The sequence below is a fragment of the Corapipo altera genome, unplaced genomic scaffold, assembly GCF_003945725.1.
Source record: "Corapipo altera isolate COAL_440 unplaced genomic scaffold, ASM394572v1 49, whole genome shotgun sequence".
NCBI lineage: Eukaryota > Metazoa > Chordata > Aves > Passeriformes > Pipridae > Corapipo > Corapipo altera.
Genome location: NW_020884879.1, coordinates 14,051,856 through 14,065,665, shown reverse-complemented (window position 1 = coordinate 14,065,665; position 13,810 = coordinate 14,051,856). Strand labels below are relative to the sequence as shown.

The 13,810-nt window shown below is 37.3% G+C and overlaps 1 protein-coding gene across 3 annotated transcripts in view; it reads left to right on the top strand.

Annotated features, from left to right (window-relative positions):
- The window catches only part of ARMC1 (armadillo repeat containing 1), a 35,067-nt gene extending 21,984 nt beyond the window's left edge, over positions 1–13,083 (top strand). For all 3 annotated transcript variants that reach the window (XM_027638673.1, XM_027638674.1, XM_027638675.1), the window contains exons 4-7: positions 5,812–6,001; positions 10,035–10,151; positions 10,236–10,310; positions 10,829–13,083. In XM_027638673.1, the coding sequence (XP_027494474.1) occupies positions 5,812–6,001; positions 10,035–10,151; positions 10,236–10,310; positions 10,829–11,020 (574 nt within the window). In that variant the 3' untranslated portion in view covers positions 11,021–13,083. The remainder of the gene's footprint in view (positions 1–5,811; positions 6,002–10,034; positions 10,152–10,235; positions 10,311–10,828) is intronic.
- Positions 13,084–13,810: the final 727 nt, after the last annotated feature.

Genomic DNA, 13,810 nt, shown 5'->3' with positions numbered 1-13,810 from the left:
AATCAGATATCCATCAGTAGGTAAAAATGGATGTGCTCCCTGTACATTGCTCTATGAATTTACTGAATGACTTCTCGTTATGTGTTCACAGACTCACAGAGGTGTTGAAGTTGGAAAGGGCCTCTTCAGGTCATCTGGTCCAACTCTTCTACTCATTGCCCAAAACCATGTCCAGGCAGCTTTTGAATATCTCCAAGAGTGGAGACTCCTCAACCTGTCTGGACAGCTTCTGTCAGTGCTTAGTCACCTAAGTTTTCAGTGGAAAAAGTGTTTTGTGATTTTTGAGTTTGTACCACTGCCTCTTATCCTGGCACTGGGCACCACTGAAAAGAGCCTGGCTCTGTCCTCTTCTCACCTTCTCTTCAGGTAGTTATATACATTGATAAGATCCCCCCTGAGTCTTCTCTAGGCTGAACAATTCCAGCCCAGCTCTCACCCTTCTCTCGTCAGCCCCTTAATCATAATCTTGACCCTTTGTTGGACTCTGCAGCACATTCATATATCTTGTGTACTGGGGAGCCCAGACCTGGACACAGCATTCCAGATGAGGCCTCACCAGTCCTAAAAGGGGCAGGATCACCTCCCTCCAACTGCTGGCAGCACTCTTCCTGGTGCAGCCCAGGATACCAGTAGCCTTCTTTGCTGCAAGGGTATGTTGCTGGCTAATGGTGGACTTCATGTCCACTAGGGCCCCCAGGTTCTTTGCAAAGCTGCTTTCCACATGGTCATCCTGAGATTATGCCTGACTTGAGCTGGTGCCTGGGGCTGTTCCTCCCCAGATGCAGGACTTTGCACTTTCCCTTGTTGGACTTTATGAGGTTCCTGTCAGCCCATTTTTCCAGCCTGTTGCAGTCCCTCTGGCACAACTATCTAGCATATCAGCCCCTCCTTCCTGTTTTGTTTCATCTGCAGACTGGCTAAAGGTCCATTCTGCCCTATCATTGAGATTGTTAATGAAGATATTGAACAGAATTGGACCTGGTGTTGACCCATGATGTACATTGCTAGATATTGACCTCCAGCTGGATTTCGTGGCCTTGATTACCACCTTCTGGGTCTGGCTATCTAGACAGTTTTCAGTCCACTTTGCAATCTGCAATTCTTCATCAGCTTTTCTGTGAGGATTGTGTAGGACACTGTGTCAAAAGACAATATCCATTTGCTGTCCCATCTTCATGAAGCCAGTCACTTCATTGTGAAGGCTCTCAGGGTGGTCACACATGACTTCCTCTTTGTGAATCCAGGCTCACCCTTCCTGGTTGCCTTCTTGTCCTTTAGGTAGTTGGAAGAAATGGTTTCCAGATTTGTTTCATCAGCTTCCTGGAGGTGCAAAGATTATCAAGAGCCTTGAAATTTCATGGGTAGGTAATTACTTTGTCCTCTTATTGTGGGTACTGGACAAATTGAGCAAGTACCTCCAAAAGCAGAATCACTGTGGAACTGAGACTTTTGGAATTAAATGATGCAAATCTTTTGATAGAATCTGGGATGTAATTGAGTCTTGGGTAAAGAAAAATTCCCTTTTTTATTTGAAAACCTCCTGTCTCAAGGTTATAAAGTCAGTAGAAACACTCTAATGAAAGCTGTTGCAGTATGTTTGTTACTGTTTGGCTAATGTGTCTTTAGAGTGCAATATGTGCCACTAAGGAAATGCATTTGTAATAGTTTCTGTGCTTGTGCACAGGATCTGCTGTACTTTGAGCAGGGTTATGGTTGCATCTGTTTCCTCTGATACAGGCATGTGTCTGTAATATACATGTATGTGCATATGTTTATTTGAAAAAGGATGCATAGTTGCTTTAGAAAGGATAAGGTGATCTTTTACACCCCCCCATATATGTATATTGATAAATATATTTGTCTTGTCCTTCTCTAAAAGGGGAGAATCCACTATATTAGTCCTTCTCAGACTTTGTGCTTCTTCTAAAGGGAGAAACTAAGTTTCTGTGTTACCTTTGCATTGGATGCAGCAATGCTAGGAAGATTGTTGGGCCCTTCAATATTTTCATGTATAATGTTCTTTGTATACTTAAGTCACATACTGGTTGTACAGCCATAATGCTGCATGCTGCTTACGCATTCTTTCCAAGCATCCGTATTCAACCTACATCACATACGTCTTTGGAGTTGTAATCAGTAGGTTTTTGGGTCCTTTAAGTTTAGCTAAAACTTTAAAAAATGTCTTGTTATGTTAATAAAACCCCTGCAGCACTTGGACCATGTTTACAAAGTTATTTTTAATTGTGAAGCAAATGAGAACTGTTTCTTGTATCCTCTTCTGACAGATACAGCACATGTCACTTGGATTCTGTGTTCATATTACTTTTGCAGCCAGCCTTGGGTGAACATGATGGAAGGACAGGCAGCAATCTAGGATGACAGGAATTCAAGAAGACAGTGAAAACTAAAGGGTTGGGTCTCTGACAGGCATCTTCTGAATGTTGCTGAAGTAATGTAAGATTTTACCGCCTCTGAAAGAGATGGTAACCAACTCTTGCCAACTTTGCTCTAACTAGATACTGCCATTTCCCTAGTAGGGCAGGAGAACACTAGTCACAGAATCACAGAACAGCCCAGGTTGGAAAGGACCTCAAAAGATCATCTACTTCAACCTTTCCTAGGAAAGGGAACCTAGGTGAGACTCTCTCATGCCCTGTCCAGTTGTATACTGAAAACCTCCAGTGGTGGGAACTCTGCCATGTCCCTGGTGAGGTTATTCCAGTGATTGATTTTTTCTCAAACAATCTCTAAGTGCATATTGACTTTATAGTATGTATCTGCACCTTCAGGGGTGAATAAAGTGCTATACTGGAGCGCGAAAGAGAGTGGGAGAAAGATGTGCAAGAGTTCCCTTGTGCTGCTCTGATGATGGCAGGAGGCTGGCTCAGACAGCTCTGGGCAGTGGTATCTGAAACTCCTGATGAACAGGTGCTGGGATGGCCCAGTCCGTGCCCTCTTCTTTTAAAGTTACTTTTTTTTCTCATTTTGGGCAACAAAACCACAGCCTGTGTGTTCTCCTTGTGTCTTTTTAAAAAACTTCCACTGTTCTGTGGTTTAATTTTACATGTAGTTTCACTGCGTTTATCTTTTTATTACCAATGTAGTGTATAAAGACACAGAGTCAGCATTGAATGTCACCGTGGTTTTGCGATAGATGCTTACTTCCAGGTAGATTTTTTTTTTCCTTAAAGGTGATAGAATTATCATAGAGTATGAACGTCTATGGGACCTGTAAGGGTTGTCTAGTCCAGCCCCTCTGCAATGAGCAGGGATATCTTCAAGTCAATCAGAGCTCTGTCCAATGTCCTTGAACATTTCCAGGGATGAGGCAACGACCACCTCTATGGGCAACCTGTTCCAGTGTTTCACTGCCATCATAAAAAAATTCCTTTTGTCTAGTCTGATGTTACACTTTCTATTCTTTTTATACCTATCGTATAAATTGCTTTAATGAAAAGAATAAGAGGTTGATGCAAAACTTGTATTCACTCATTTCACCAGTGCACTAAAAATTGTTGAAGGTTTTGTCAGGAATTTTGAGGGTCTTTGTTTTCAAGTGAGTTGCCGAAAGTGTAGTATTTTATTTCTGCGGAAAAAAACCTGGTGTATACCTTTGTTGGGGATTGTTTTACAATCTGATATTCTTACAGGACATCCATTGTTCTTACCCTTGTAGTGTAGTGTCTGAGTTTCTTGCTGCATTTTATTACACAGTCAGTTCCTTATTACAGATTCTCTTTATATAAAAAGATTAAAGCCTTGCATTTGGGCTTTGTTTTTAATGTATAGTGGTAACTAGAGTTATCATCTGTAACTTAGTGGGAGGTAATTGTAATCCTGTGCTTGGAAAAATACAGGAAGTGAGTAGCTTGTTTAAGAGAGAGTGTGTGTACACAAAACATTGACCTGTATAGACTTGTTTTAGGAAGATTTTAGAATAACTGTATCAAATAAGAACAAATTTACATTTGTGTTTTCAAATGAACGGGTTGTTTCAACAGTACAATTAAGGTAAGGTCATTAGTTTTCCAAGAACTGTGCCAACTAATGTCAGGAGAACAAAACATGTATGAAAATCACTGTTGATTTTTTACTTTTAGGCATTTAAATATCTTATATTTGCTGACATATTGACAGCTTTAATCTCTCTTTTGTGTAGGTATGTGTATATATGTATGTTTATATATATACAATGGCAAATATCAAGTATACTTTATTTCTCATTTGTCTTTCTGCTTTTTTTTAAACTCTGTGATGCAACAGTGCAATTGTATTCAGGCAAAAACCCCTTAGCAACAGCATAGTGGGTGCAATAGATGGGGTAATGACTTTTTCAACAGTGTGCTTAGTGAGCTGAATTTAAACTTACCAAAAAATAGAAGTACTCTATTGTAAATCACATGATATGGACAGGATTGTTGTTGAAAGAATTTGCCAAAACTAACAGGTGGGTTAATTTCTTAGTATCTTGATAAGATGTCATTTTTTGCAGAAGCTAATTTATTACTACTTCAAGACATCAGCTTGCATGGCTTTATCATCTGTTCTATTACTTTGTCTAATGAATTATGGAAGGATGAAGTTGAAATATTTGTGAGTTCTCAACACTTGTTTCTGTGAAGTAACATAAGCATTTTTTTTCTGTGTAGGAAAGCAGAACGTAAGCATGTATTTAAATTTGAACATATGCTGAAATTCTTTCCTTTTTTAGGTCTTGGTTGTTTTGCTTATTGCCACTTTTTTCTTTTTTTTTATTCTTTTTTTTTTTTCCCCTTGGAATGCTAGTAATGCCCTGAATTATCACAAGAACTTATATTTTCCTCTCCAAATGGATGCTGTTCAAAACAAGGTGCAGAGGAAAAAAAAAAAGGCTAGCTGAGACCCCCACAAGCCAAGAACTCCTAACATGATTACTTCAGTGTTCTCTCTTGTCCATATGGTAGGATGGAAAATGTGTTTAATGTCTGGTAATTAAGGAAGTCAAATGGAAAAAATAAATCTAAAGGTACTTGTTACTTACTTAGTGTTTGCTAAACAAAGCAGCAAAGCTGTCATTCATCATTTTAAGATTAATTGCAACTTGATGTGGTAATAATTTCATTTCTGCCCAAAGCTTTAAATCACTGGCATAATTAAAACAGGGCTGAATTTGGACAACAGATTTATATTAGTACCTTATTAAAATTAGTTTTAATTAATCATAAGAATTTGATATATGTTCAGCCTATTCTCTACATTTTTTTCTACCTAAAAAAATGCTATCCTATAGTTCATACCATAAATTTTAATCTAATCAGAAATAACCTTTGGATTCTTCAAGAAAATTTGTGTTTCTGCTGTGTTGATGCCTGGTAAATTTGGAGAAGAAAAGTTTTGGAAAGATTACAGTTCTACAGAGAAATTATTTTTATAATGTAGCAAGGAAACTGGGAAACAAAACGTGTCAGAAGGCAATTGGAAAATTTTTGTTTAAAAAAGTAAAATAAAACTCAACACAAGGTAACCACAATGCACTGACCATCTACTGCCACGTTTGGTTTCTAGTTGTCAAACTGATGTAAACTGTATTCATGTTGAGAACTGAGTTGTTTATAATGGACTTGGAATTAACAGATTGACATAAAAGTTGGAGTATGGGAAAGAAAATAGTTTTACCTTTATTTCTGCTCTCCTCTCTTAACATTTTTGCCAATCTTGACCGTAGCATAGGGTGTATTCCAGTTACAAGGATGTAATCAACAGCTGTCTGGAGTTCTAATGTAAAAACACTTACAAATCTTAACCGTTTTTTGTTGTTTTTTTTTTTTTAAGGACCACTACACCAGGAGAGACTAAACTTTTAGCTTCTGAAGTCTATGATATCCTTCAGTCTTCCAACATGTCAGACATGGACAATGTGAATGAGATGAATTATCGTCGACGGAAAGCACAGTTTTTCCTTGGCAGCACAAATAAGCGTGCCAAGACAGTGGTTTTGCATATAGATGGCCTTGATGATTCGGTAAGGAAACCTTGCAGAGGTCATGTAAATAAGGCATGCTGTACTGAGATGTGTTTTGCCCACAGAAATAAGGTACTTGGGCTGCTTGTGTGGCTTCATCAGTTGTCAGCAATTTCTGTGGATCGTATTTTGGATCACGAGATACATATAAAATCTTGCATAAATTGAGCTTACTCAGAACATCTAAAGATGTTCTAAGGCAATTTTCTTGATTTTTTTTAATTACTCTAAAAAATCTATTCTGTTTCTACGTCTCCTAATTTTCTTTCACTTTTCAAGAAAGAATGGAATAAACAAGGTGCCTTCAGCATTTTCACTCACAGGTATCTTGTGGTTGTTTCAGTGAGTTAATCTAAAAAAAGTTTCCTATAAGTTACCAGAGATTTCAGACACTGTGTGGGGTTTTTTGTTGCTCTTAATTTAGAAATGCTGTAATTTTTTTTGAGTTGGTTTTGATACATCTTTTCATTGTCCGTGAGATCTTTTCTACCGTGGTGACCAGAATGGCATTTGAGTTAATGAGGTCTCACTGAGTCTTTGTGTAATGTCAGAATAACTTCTACGGATTTATCTACCATACCCCTGTAGATAACACCCCAGGGCCATGTTTGCCTTTTTACGGCTGCCAAACAGCATGTAGACTGCTTAAGCATGTTATCCACAAGTGCCCTCCGGACTCTGTATCTTTCAGTTTTGTACCCATTTTAAATGATCAAACCTGATCCTTTGCTTTGTTGCTTTACATTTTGCCAAGTAAGCGTGTCCACAGGCCCAGTTTATCAACAGCATCCTCACTGTACTGTTTTCATAAGACCACAGCTAATTCCTTTAGAAATAACATGCTGCTCTAGCTCACTTTATACAAAGTAAATATTTTTTACAGTTTTGTCCTTCCAGCACTTGCTCTATCTAGAAAGGCAGTGCTTTGTCAACACCATTGGCTTTTGTGCTCTGTGAAGTTTTTTTAATTCAGTTCCATCAATTGTTGTTTTAAAGCTTGTAGTTGATTTGTTTGTTCACAGGTATCTCCAAGCAAGAAATTTCAACCATTTCTACTTTGTGAGTTTAGATATTTTGCCTGTAGTCTGATTATATCTTAAAAGTGTTTCTTTGTGTTCTTTGACAAGTGCAGCTTAGTGAGATTTGTGGAGTTTTCTCTCCTTGATACTTATAGAATCATAGAATCGATTGGGTTGGAAAAGACCTCTGAGATTATCGAGTCCAACCCTTGGTCCAAATCCAGTCCATTTACTAGATCATGGCACTCAGTGCCACATCCAATCTGCGTTTAAAAATCTCCAGGGATGGTGAATCCACCACCTCTCTGGGCAGCCCATTCCAATGCCTGAATACTGATGCAGAGGTATTGAGAAAAAGCATAGGGTATTTAGATATTCATCTGCAGAGAAAAAAACTGCAGGTAGACCAGCATGTTTTCTAGCTTGTTATTAAAGAAAAATCTGGCTGTGCACTGGCTGAGATGGCTAGTGTACAAATGTTAGTGATGCTCCAGGTGTTCACCCAGCAGTTAAACTTTCCTTTAATGCTACTTTAAATGTCACAATAAGGTTGGACTGGGAGGATGGTGAACAACATGAGCAACAAAAGCAGCTTACTTTCATTGAATAGGTTGTTCTTGACTTAACTAGCAAAGAATATTATGTGGCATGTATGAGCATTAAAAGGCATAGTGAGCAAACACAGGGCTGTTTCTCAGTCATTTACAGTTGTAACAAGAAGCTGCTGTTAGGAGTGATTGCAGATCCTACAGGTGCTTGTGGATTTCAAAATGTCAAATAGTAGATATTGATTGTTTTAGGAAGATAGAGGAAAGGTCATTTAGTGTGGAGTCAGATGTTTTTATTTTAAGATCTAATTATCAAATTTGGTGATAATTACTAAAAATGTTAAAAAAAGGGAAAAAACCAAGGCAATTCAGCAGTTTGTGGCATGGCCTTCAGTCAGTTTTCTAGTCTGTGCATCTTAGTAGTGTTTGTTAGGGTATGGTAATCAGGCTTTGATGTGCAAGAAAATAACCTACATTTTGCCTGTCCTACCTTGTGCCCATGCTTCAGGAATACCATGCAGAAAGATGTCTACCTGTGTATTGCTGGGGTTTGTAGCTACCTACCACAGTTAAATGTCTTTTGCAAAGTATGTCTGTGCAGCAAGGCTTGACAGCTGCCAGCTTTTTAAGGAGTTCATATGAACCTTAGTAACTTTTGTCTTTAAGAAGTGTGTGAGAAATAAAATCTCAGATTCGAGTAATTTCCAATTTAGGATTTATTATATGATGGGAGCAAACAGCGCTGTGGTGTCCAAGCCGAGTCTATGTGACTCAGGAGGCCTGTCACACTCAAAGCAGGCACAATATTCTGTATTTATTCTCAGCTAATTCATGCATATTCATTATACATAGGCATAAACATTATACATTGTTATGTCAGGAATTCAACAGATGTTTTTCTTAGGCAAGGTTGGTATCTACACACAAGCATAAATATTATATATTGTTAAGTCAGACATTCAACAGATGTTTTTCTAAGACAAAGTTATAAATTCTTAAGAAAGGTGTTATCATCTAGTTAACTAAACAGAGTCTCCTCACTAAATTTCGTACAAGGTAAAAGGGAGGTAACTTGTTTTATGTCTTTATAGGGGCCCAGTTAAGTTTTAGTATTTGTTTTTCTTCTTTCCCTAGGTTATACCGACCTTACGCTGTTTTTGTTATCACAAAGTGGTTCACCAGTTATCTGGTCACTGAAAGCCTCATTTGAAATTAAACTGAGGTGCCTATGACTTACTTGGGATCTTAAAGTAAAAAGCCAGATTCTGTCACAGAATTGCTATACACTCAAGTAAGCATAAATTATTTGTTTAGGCTAAGGAAGCTATGAATGTTTGGCTTCTTGTGTCCAGAAGTAGTTTCAACTTTCACTCGTGTAAGGCAGCCTGACATCTTTGCATCAAATATTTTCTTTGTATAGAAAAGGTAGCCTACCTGACAAAGTTATTTTTTGTAAAACAGAAAAATGTTAATTATTTCACTACGTAAACTTTCACAAATGAATTATTTCAATATACATGCTAAACTGCTAAAAAAACCCCAAACCACTTCAGTAGGTTCTTCTAGAGATTAAAAGAATTTAATTTGCTTCTTATTCATGGACCCTTCCTAAATGCTGACCAGTGATTATTTCATAACTAATGCAAATATACTTTGAAATAAAAAATTATATAAAACTTTGCAGAAACTTGCAGTGAAAGTTAATTGCATGATTATTTTAAACCTGTGTCAAGGTTGTCAGTTTATTTCTGGTACAGTGTATCTTTTTTATCCCCTTATGTGGTAGCAGTCTCTCCAGTATTTTATTTATTTTTGTTACAACCATCTTGTGCAAATATTAAAAGGAAAAAATAGAAGGTTCTAAGGTATTGTAACAGTTGCAACTAGTACAGGTCAATGTAATGTTACAGCACAGGCAATGTCACTTGCTTTAAACATAACATTCTGTGAGTTATCAACAAAATATTTTCCCTTTGAAATAAGAATTAAGCAAATGCTGTGCCATGATGTCTGTGAGCTGCCACAGATGAAGCAGCTGAAAAATACAACAGCTGCTTTGATGCATTCAGTCAGTATGGAGCCAAGGTGCCTGATAAATAGCAACTTAAACACTAACTACTCATCAATGAGCACTTCAGTCAATCAGAACTTAACCAGAGGGGACTGTTTAGCTGATCATACAGAGAAAAACATTCTTTGCTTTTCAGCACTTTTCTCTAATTATTTACAGTTGATTCCATCCTTCTTTGACTTCTAAAGTGTAAGCAATTTTTTTTTTTTTTGGGTGGCAAGAGAGTCTAATATTTGTGCACTAAAATGTAAGTCTTAGTTTTTCTGTTACAAAAATGTGGTTCTGTAACCATGTGCCTTGAGACATACAGGAATACCTTAACAAATAATTGTGAGCATTTTCACTTGGTGTATTACAAAAGGACTTTAGTTGTGGGATTGTTATTTGTTTTTCAGTCTCGACGGAATCTTTGTGAAGAAGCCTTGTTGAAAATTAAAGGTGTTATTAGTTTTACCTTTCAAATGGCTGTTCAAAGGTGCGTGGTCCGAATTCGCTCAGACTTAAAAGCAGAGGTAAGTGCTTGGTAAATCCTCCAGATCCTCACATTATTGCATTCTGTTGCACTGAGCTCTTGGTTTTTTTCTGTGTACTTGTAGGCATTGGCAACGGCCATAGCATCAACCAAAGTTATGAAGGCACAGCAAGTTGTGAAAAGTGAAAGTGGTGAGGAGGTAGGACATGTATCTTTCTAAATACCAACTGTTATAGCTTGGCTGTGTCTTTAGTGTTAGCACCTCTGTGCCTGTAACATCTAGTGGTAGTGCAACACATACAGTCCAAAGAGAATAAAGGGTATCCTGTGTCAGGGCGTGAATCAGTAGAACAGTTTTATGGAACTTATTGTTCAGAAGAAGGACAAAAATACTGTAATTGTTTCTTTCCTTAATGGTATGAAAAGGGTCACAATGAACCTGGTTTTTTTTGGTTAGAGTTGCTGATGTGATTCACAACCACAGTAAAAGGGCTGTGTCTTTATTTATTTGATACTTTTTCCTCCATATTAAGCCAAAGCTTTTCTTGTGTATCTTCTAAGCATATTAGGTTCTGTTTATATTCTTGATGTATAGGGCGATGGGGAGGAGTGTCACAATGTGCATGTCTGTCATCCTGAACATGTATCTGTCATAACTTTGATTCATTCTTTTAAGTAACATCTGACATAATTTTAATCTGTGTTGTGTTTTATCAGATGCTAGTTCCGTTCCAAGATACTCCAGTGGAAGTAGAGCAGAACACAGATCTACCTGAATATTTACCAGAAGATGAAAGCCCTACTAAGGAACAGGACAAAGCAGTGTCTCGTGTTGGGTCACACCCAGAAGGTGCAGCAAGCTGGCTCAGCACAGCAGCAAACTTTCTATCAAGATCTTTCTACTGGTGACTTGTATTTGGTGTTAAAAGACTGTGTGAATGAACAACAGGGGGGCCAGTTTTCCATTGGTGTGGTGAACTGCCAAGTGCAATTTGCAATAAATCATCACGAAAATTTTAGATTAAGTAAATGTATGCTGCATTTTACATTTTATTGGACGTTTATCCTGATAGGGCAGGGGTCAAAGGACAGAGGCCTCCAATCAAGTTGTTCTTCCATTTGTTTTTCATGTAGATTTTATTGCATCACTTTTTAAAAATGGGTCCACTGTTATATACCAAATGTTTATGCTATACGTATAGAGCTTTAAGTTTGACTTCACATGAAACACATGGTAGGGAGAATCCATTCAACTCAAGTCTCAGGGCCTCTGTGAAAGAAAATTCTTAATAGCTCTAGTTGTACATTAAATAAAATGCCCTCTTTGTTTCTGCATCCCTTTGGATTAACATTAGTTTGTTTAATTTTCTAGATTTTGACTCCAGAGAAAAATACAGTCTGCCACTTTTTTTTGCCTTTATTTTTGCCAACCATGTGCACAGTGTGAGCACGATGTTCCCCTCTTGCTATTAAACTAGAATCACTACAGACTTGAAATGTATAACCCTTTTATGTATACTGAATTTTTTCCCAGCCTGCCCTTAACTGTTGGAGTGCTTAAGATAAGAAAAAAGGGATTGAATAAACACAAATATGTATACATACATTGTACAGTAAATAAACTAGAACATATTTGTAATGATGAGTGTGACTGACTGATATATATATATATATAAAAAGCTAATAAGTACCACTGACTGCTGTTTAGGCTAGCTGGGAAGACTGGCAGAAAAAACTGTGGTCTAATGCAGTGATGACCCGTTGCAGCCCTGCCTGCAGAGAATAGAGGAATGTAGACTGTACTTGGTTAAGAAATGGTGTTTACTGTTAGGAAATATTTAATGGTAACTAAAACTTTAAACTTGAAGTATAAAGCAGGACAGAATGCCTCTTGCCACAGTGCCACACTCATAAATTTTGACTTTAACTCTGGGTTTTTTCCCCCTAACAAATCTGATATGCAATTACTGTTCTCTTCTAATGTCTTTCATGAGTGTCCCATGAAAGTACATCAGCGTGGCTTAAAAACATATGCAAACAATTGGCTTTGCCCTGTGACTTACAGACAGTATAAATTTAGAGATGTCTTAGTAATTTCTGTGAGCAGATGTGCTAATAAAAGCAGAACTTCTGTAGGTAGAGAATAATATATATCTGAGCTGTTAGTAAACACTGTGTGTGAGAGGATTCAAAACGCAGTGCTTGAAAACTGCAGTGCCACTGCTTTGTTGCACCAGAGAAATACAGCTGAGGACTTCAAAACGTTATAAACCTCATTATACAATGCTTTTTTGTGGTAATGTATTTGCTATAATAGGAGTTATATTTACCACTTGGAGACTCAGAAAAGAAATTTAATGCATCAAAGTTATTCCCTGTGCCTATGCACAAGGAATAAATAAATAAAAAAATCACAGGCTGTCATATCATAATACTACAGAAATGCTGAGGATATGATAATATAAAATAATAATGCAGGTCAGAGTTCACCCACCCAGGTTAATTGTCATTCTAGGAAAAAACAAAACAAAACAAAAGCTTGTTGGCAGACTAGATGTCTCATGTTTTTTAATATATATAGTTTATTTTTGATTCAGGTTTACACGCACAGATTGAACATACAGGCTTTTCAGGGCATGTATTGCTTTAAATATGTAATACTACTCATTGCTGTCTAGAATGTTACAGTACCAAATGTATTTGAAAAGTCCTCTGTTCTATAGCCATGAATGCAGAGTTTTGGTTTTCTGCATTAACATCTGTTTGCATTTGCATTACTGCACATCTATTTACTAAAAGACTACACCCTTTGGATATTAATGGTTCAATACCAGTAGGTACTACAGTTTGTTTGTGCATTCGGTCTGTAGGTGTGCTTTTATGACAGTATTGCAGCTCTTGTAGAACAGTTTAAGGCATCTGTAAAAGTTTTTGAAATACATTGTAAAATAATAAAGGATAATATAACTAAACAAGACTTGACTGGTGCCTTTTTAAATGTTCTGACATTCTTTTAAGCTTATTGTGGTATTAGAAGTATGCGTTTTTCATCTTTAACAGAGAGGAATGTAAATGTCTAGTCCTAGTGAGTCCTTTGCTACATATCACAGCTGGGCTTTTGTGTATGTCTAAACATGCTTCCATTTCAACAAAGGTTTTTTAAAAAGTAGGTAAACAAAAGCTACTTGAGGATATTGTCTCAAATTCATTTTTAGGAAGGTTTTTTGGACATTAGCTTTTTTTTTTTTTTTTAATAACTGATGCTATGTAGGTAATATTTCATTAGGGAAATTAGGAAGAATCAACATTCCTAGAGAAACCTCTTACTTTGAAAAAAGTGTGGGGAACAAAGTCACAGCACAGACTCATTCGTTTTATGCTTGTACTTTTTCAGAGGTCAGATTAAGCATAAGAAAACCCTTTTACTCTGACCTAAGGATATGACTGAAAAAATTTGCAGCATTAAAGGCTTCCAAAAAGAAGCTGAACTGAGAGACAGAGCGCTGGTATCACATTGCACTAGTTGCAGAATACTTGATTGCCAGGGAAGCCACCACATACATCATGGTTTAAGCTCCTGAACCGTCCTAGGGTTAAAGCTGTGTACAGCATAATAAGGGAATAATCACTGCCGTGTTTCCTCATAATAAGAGTAAATGCTGATGGGATAAGTAGAGGCAAAACTGAGGCTCATAACTG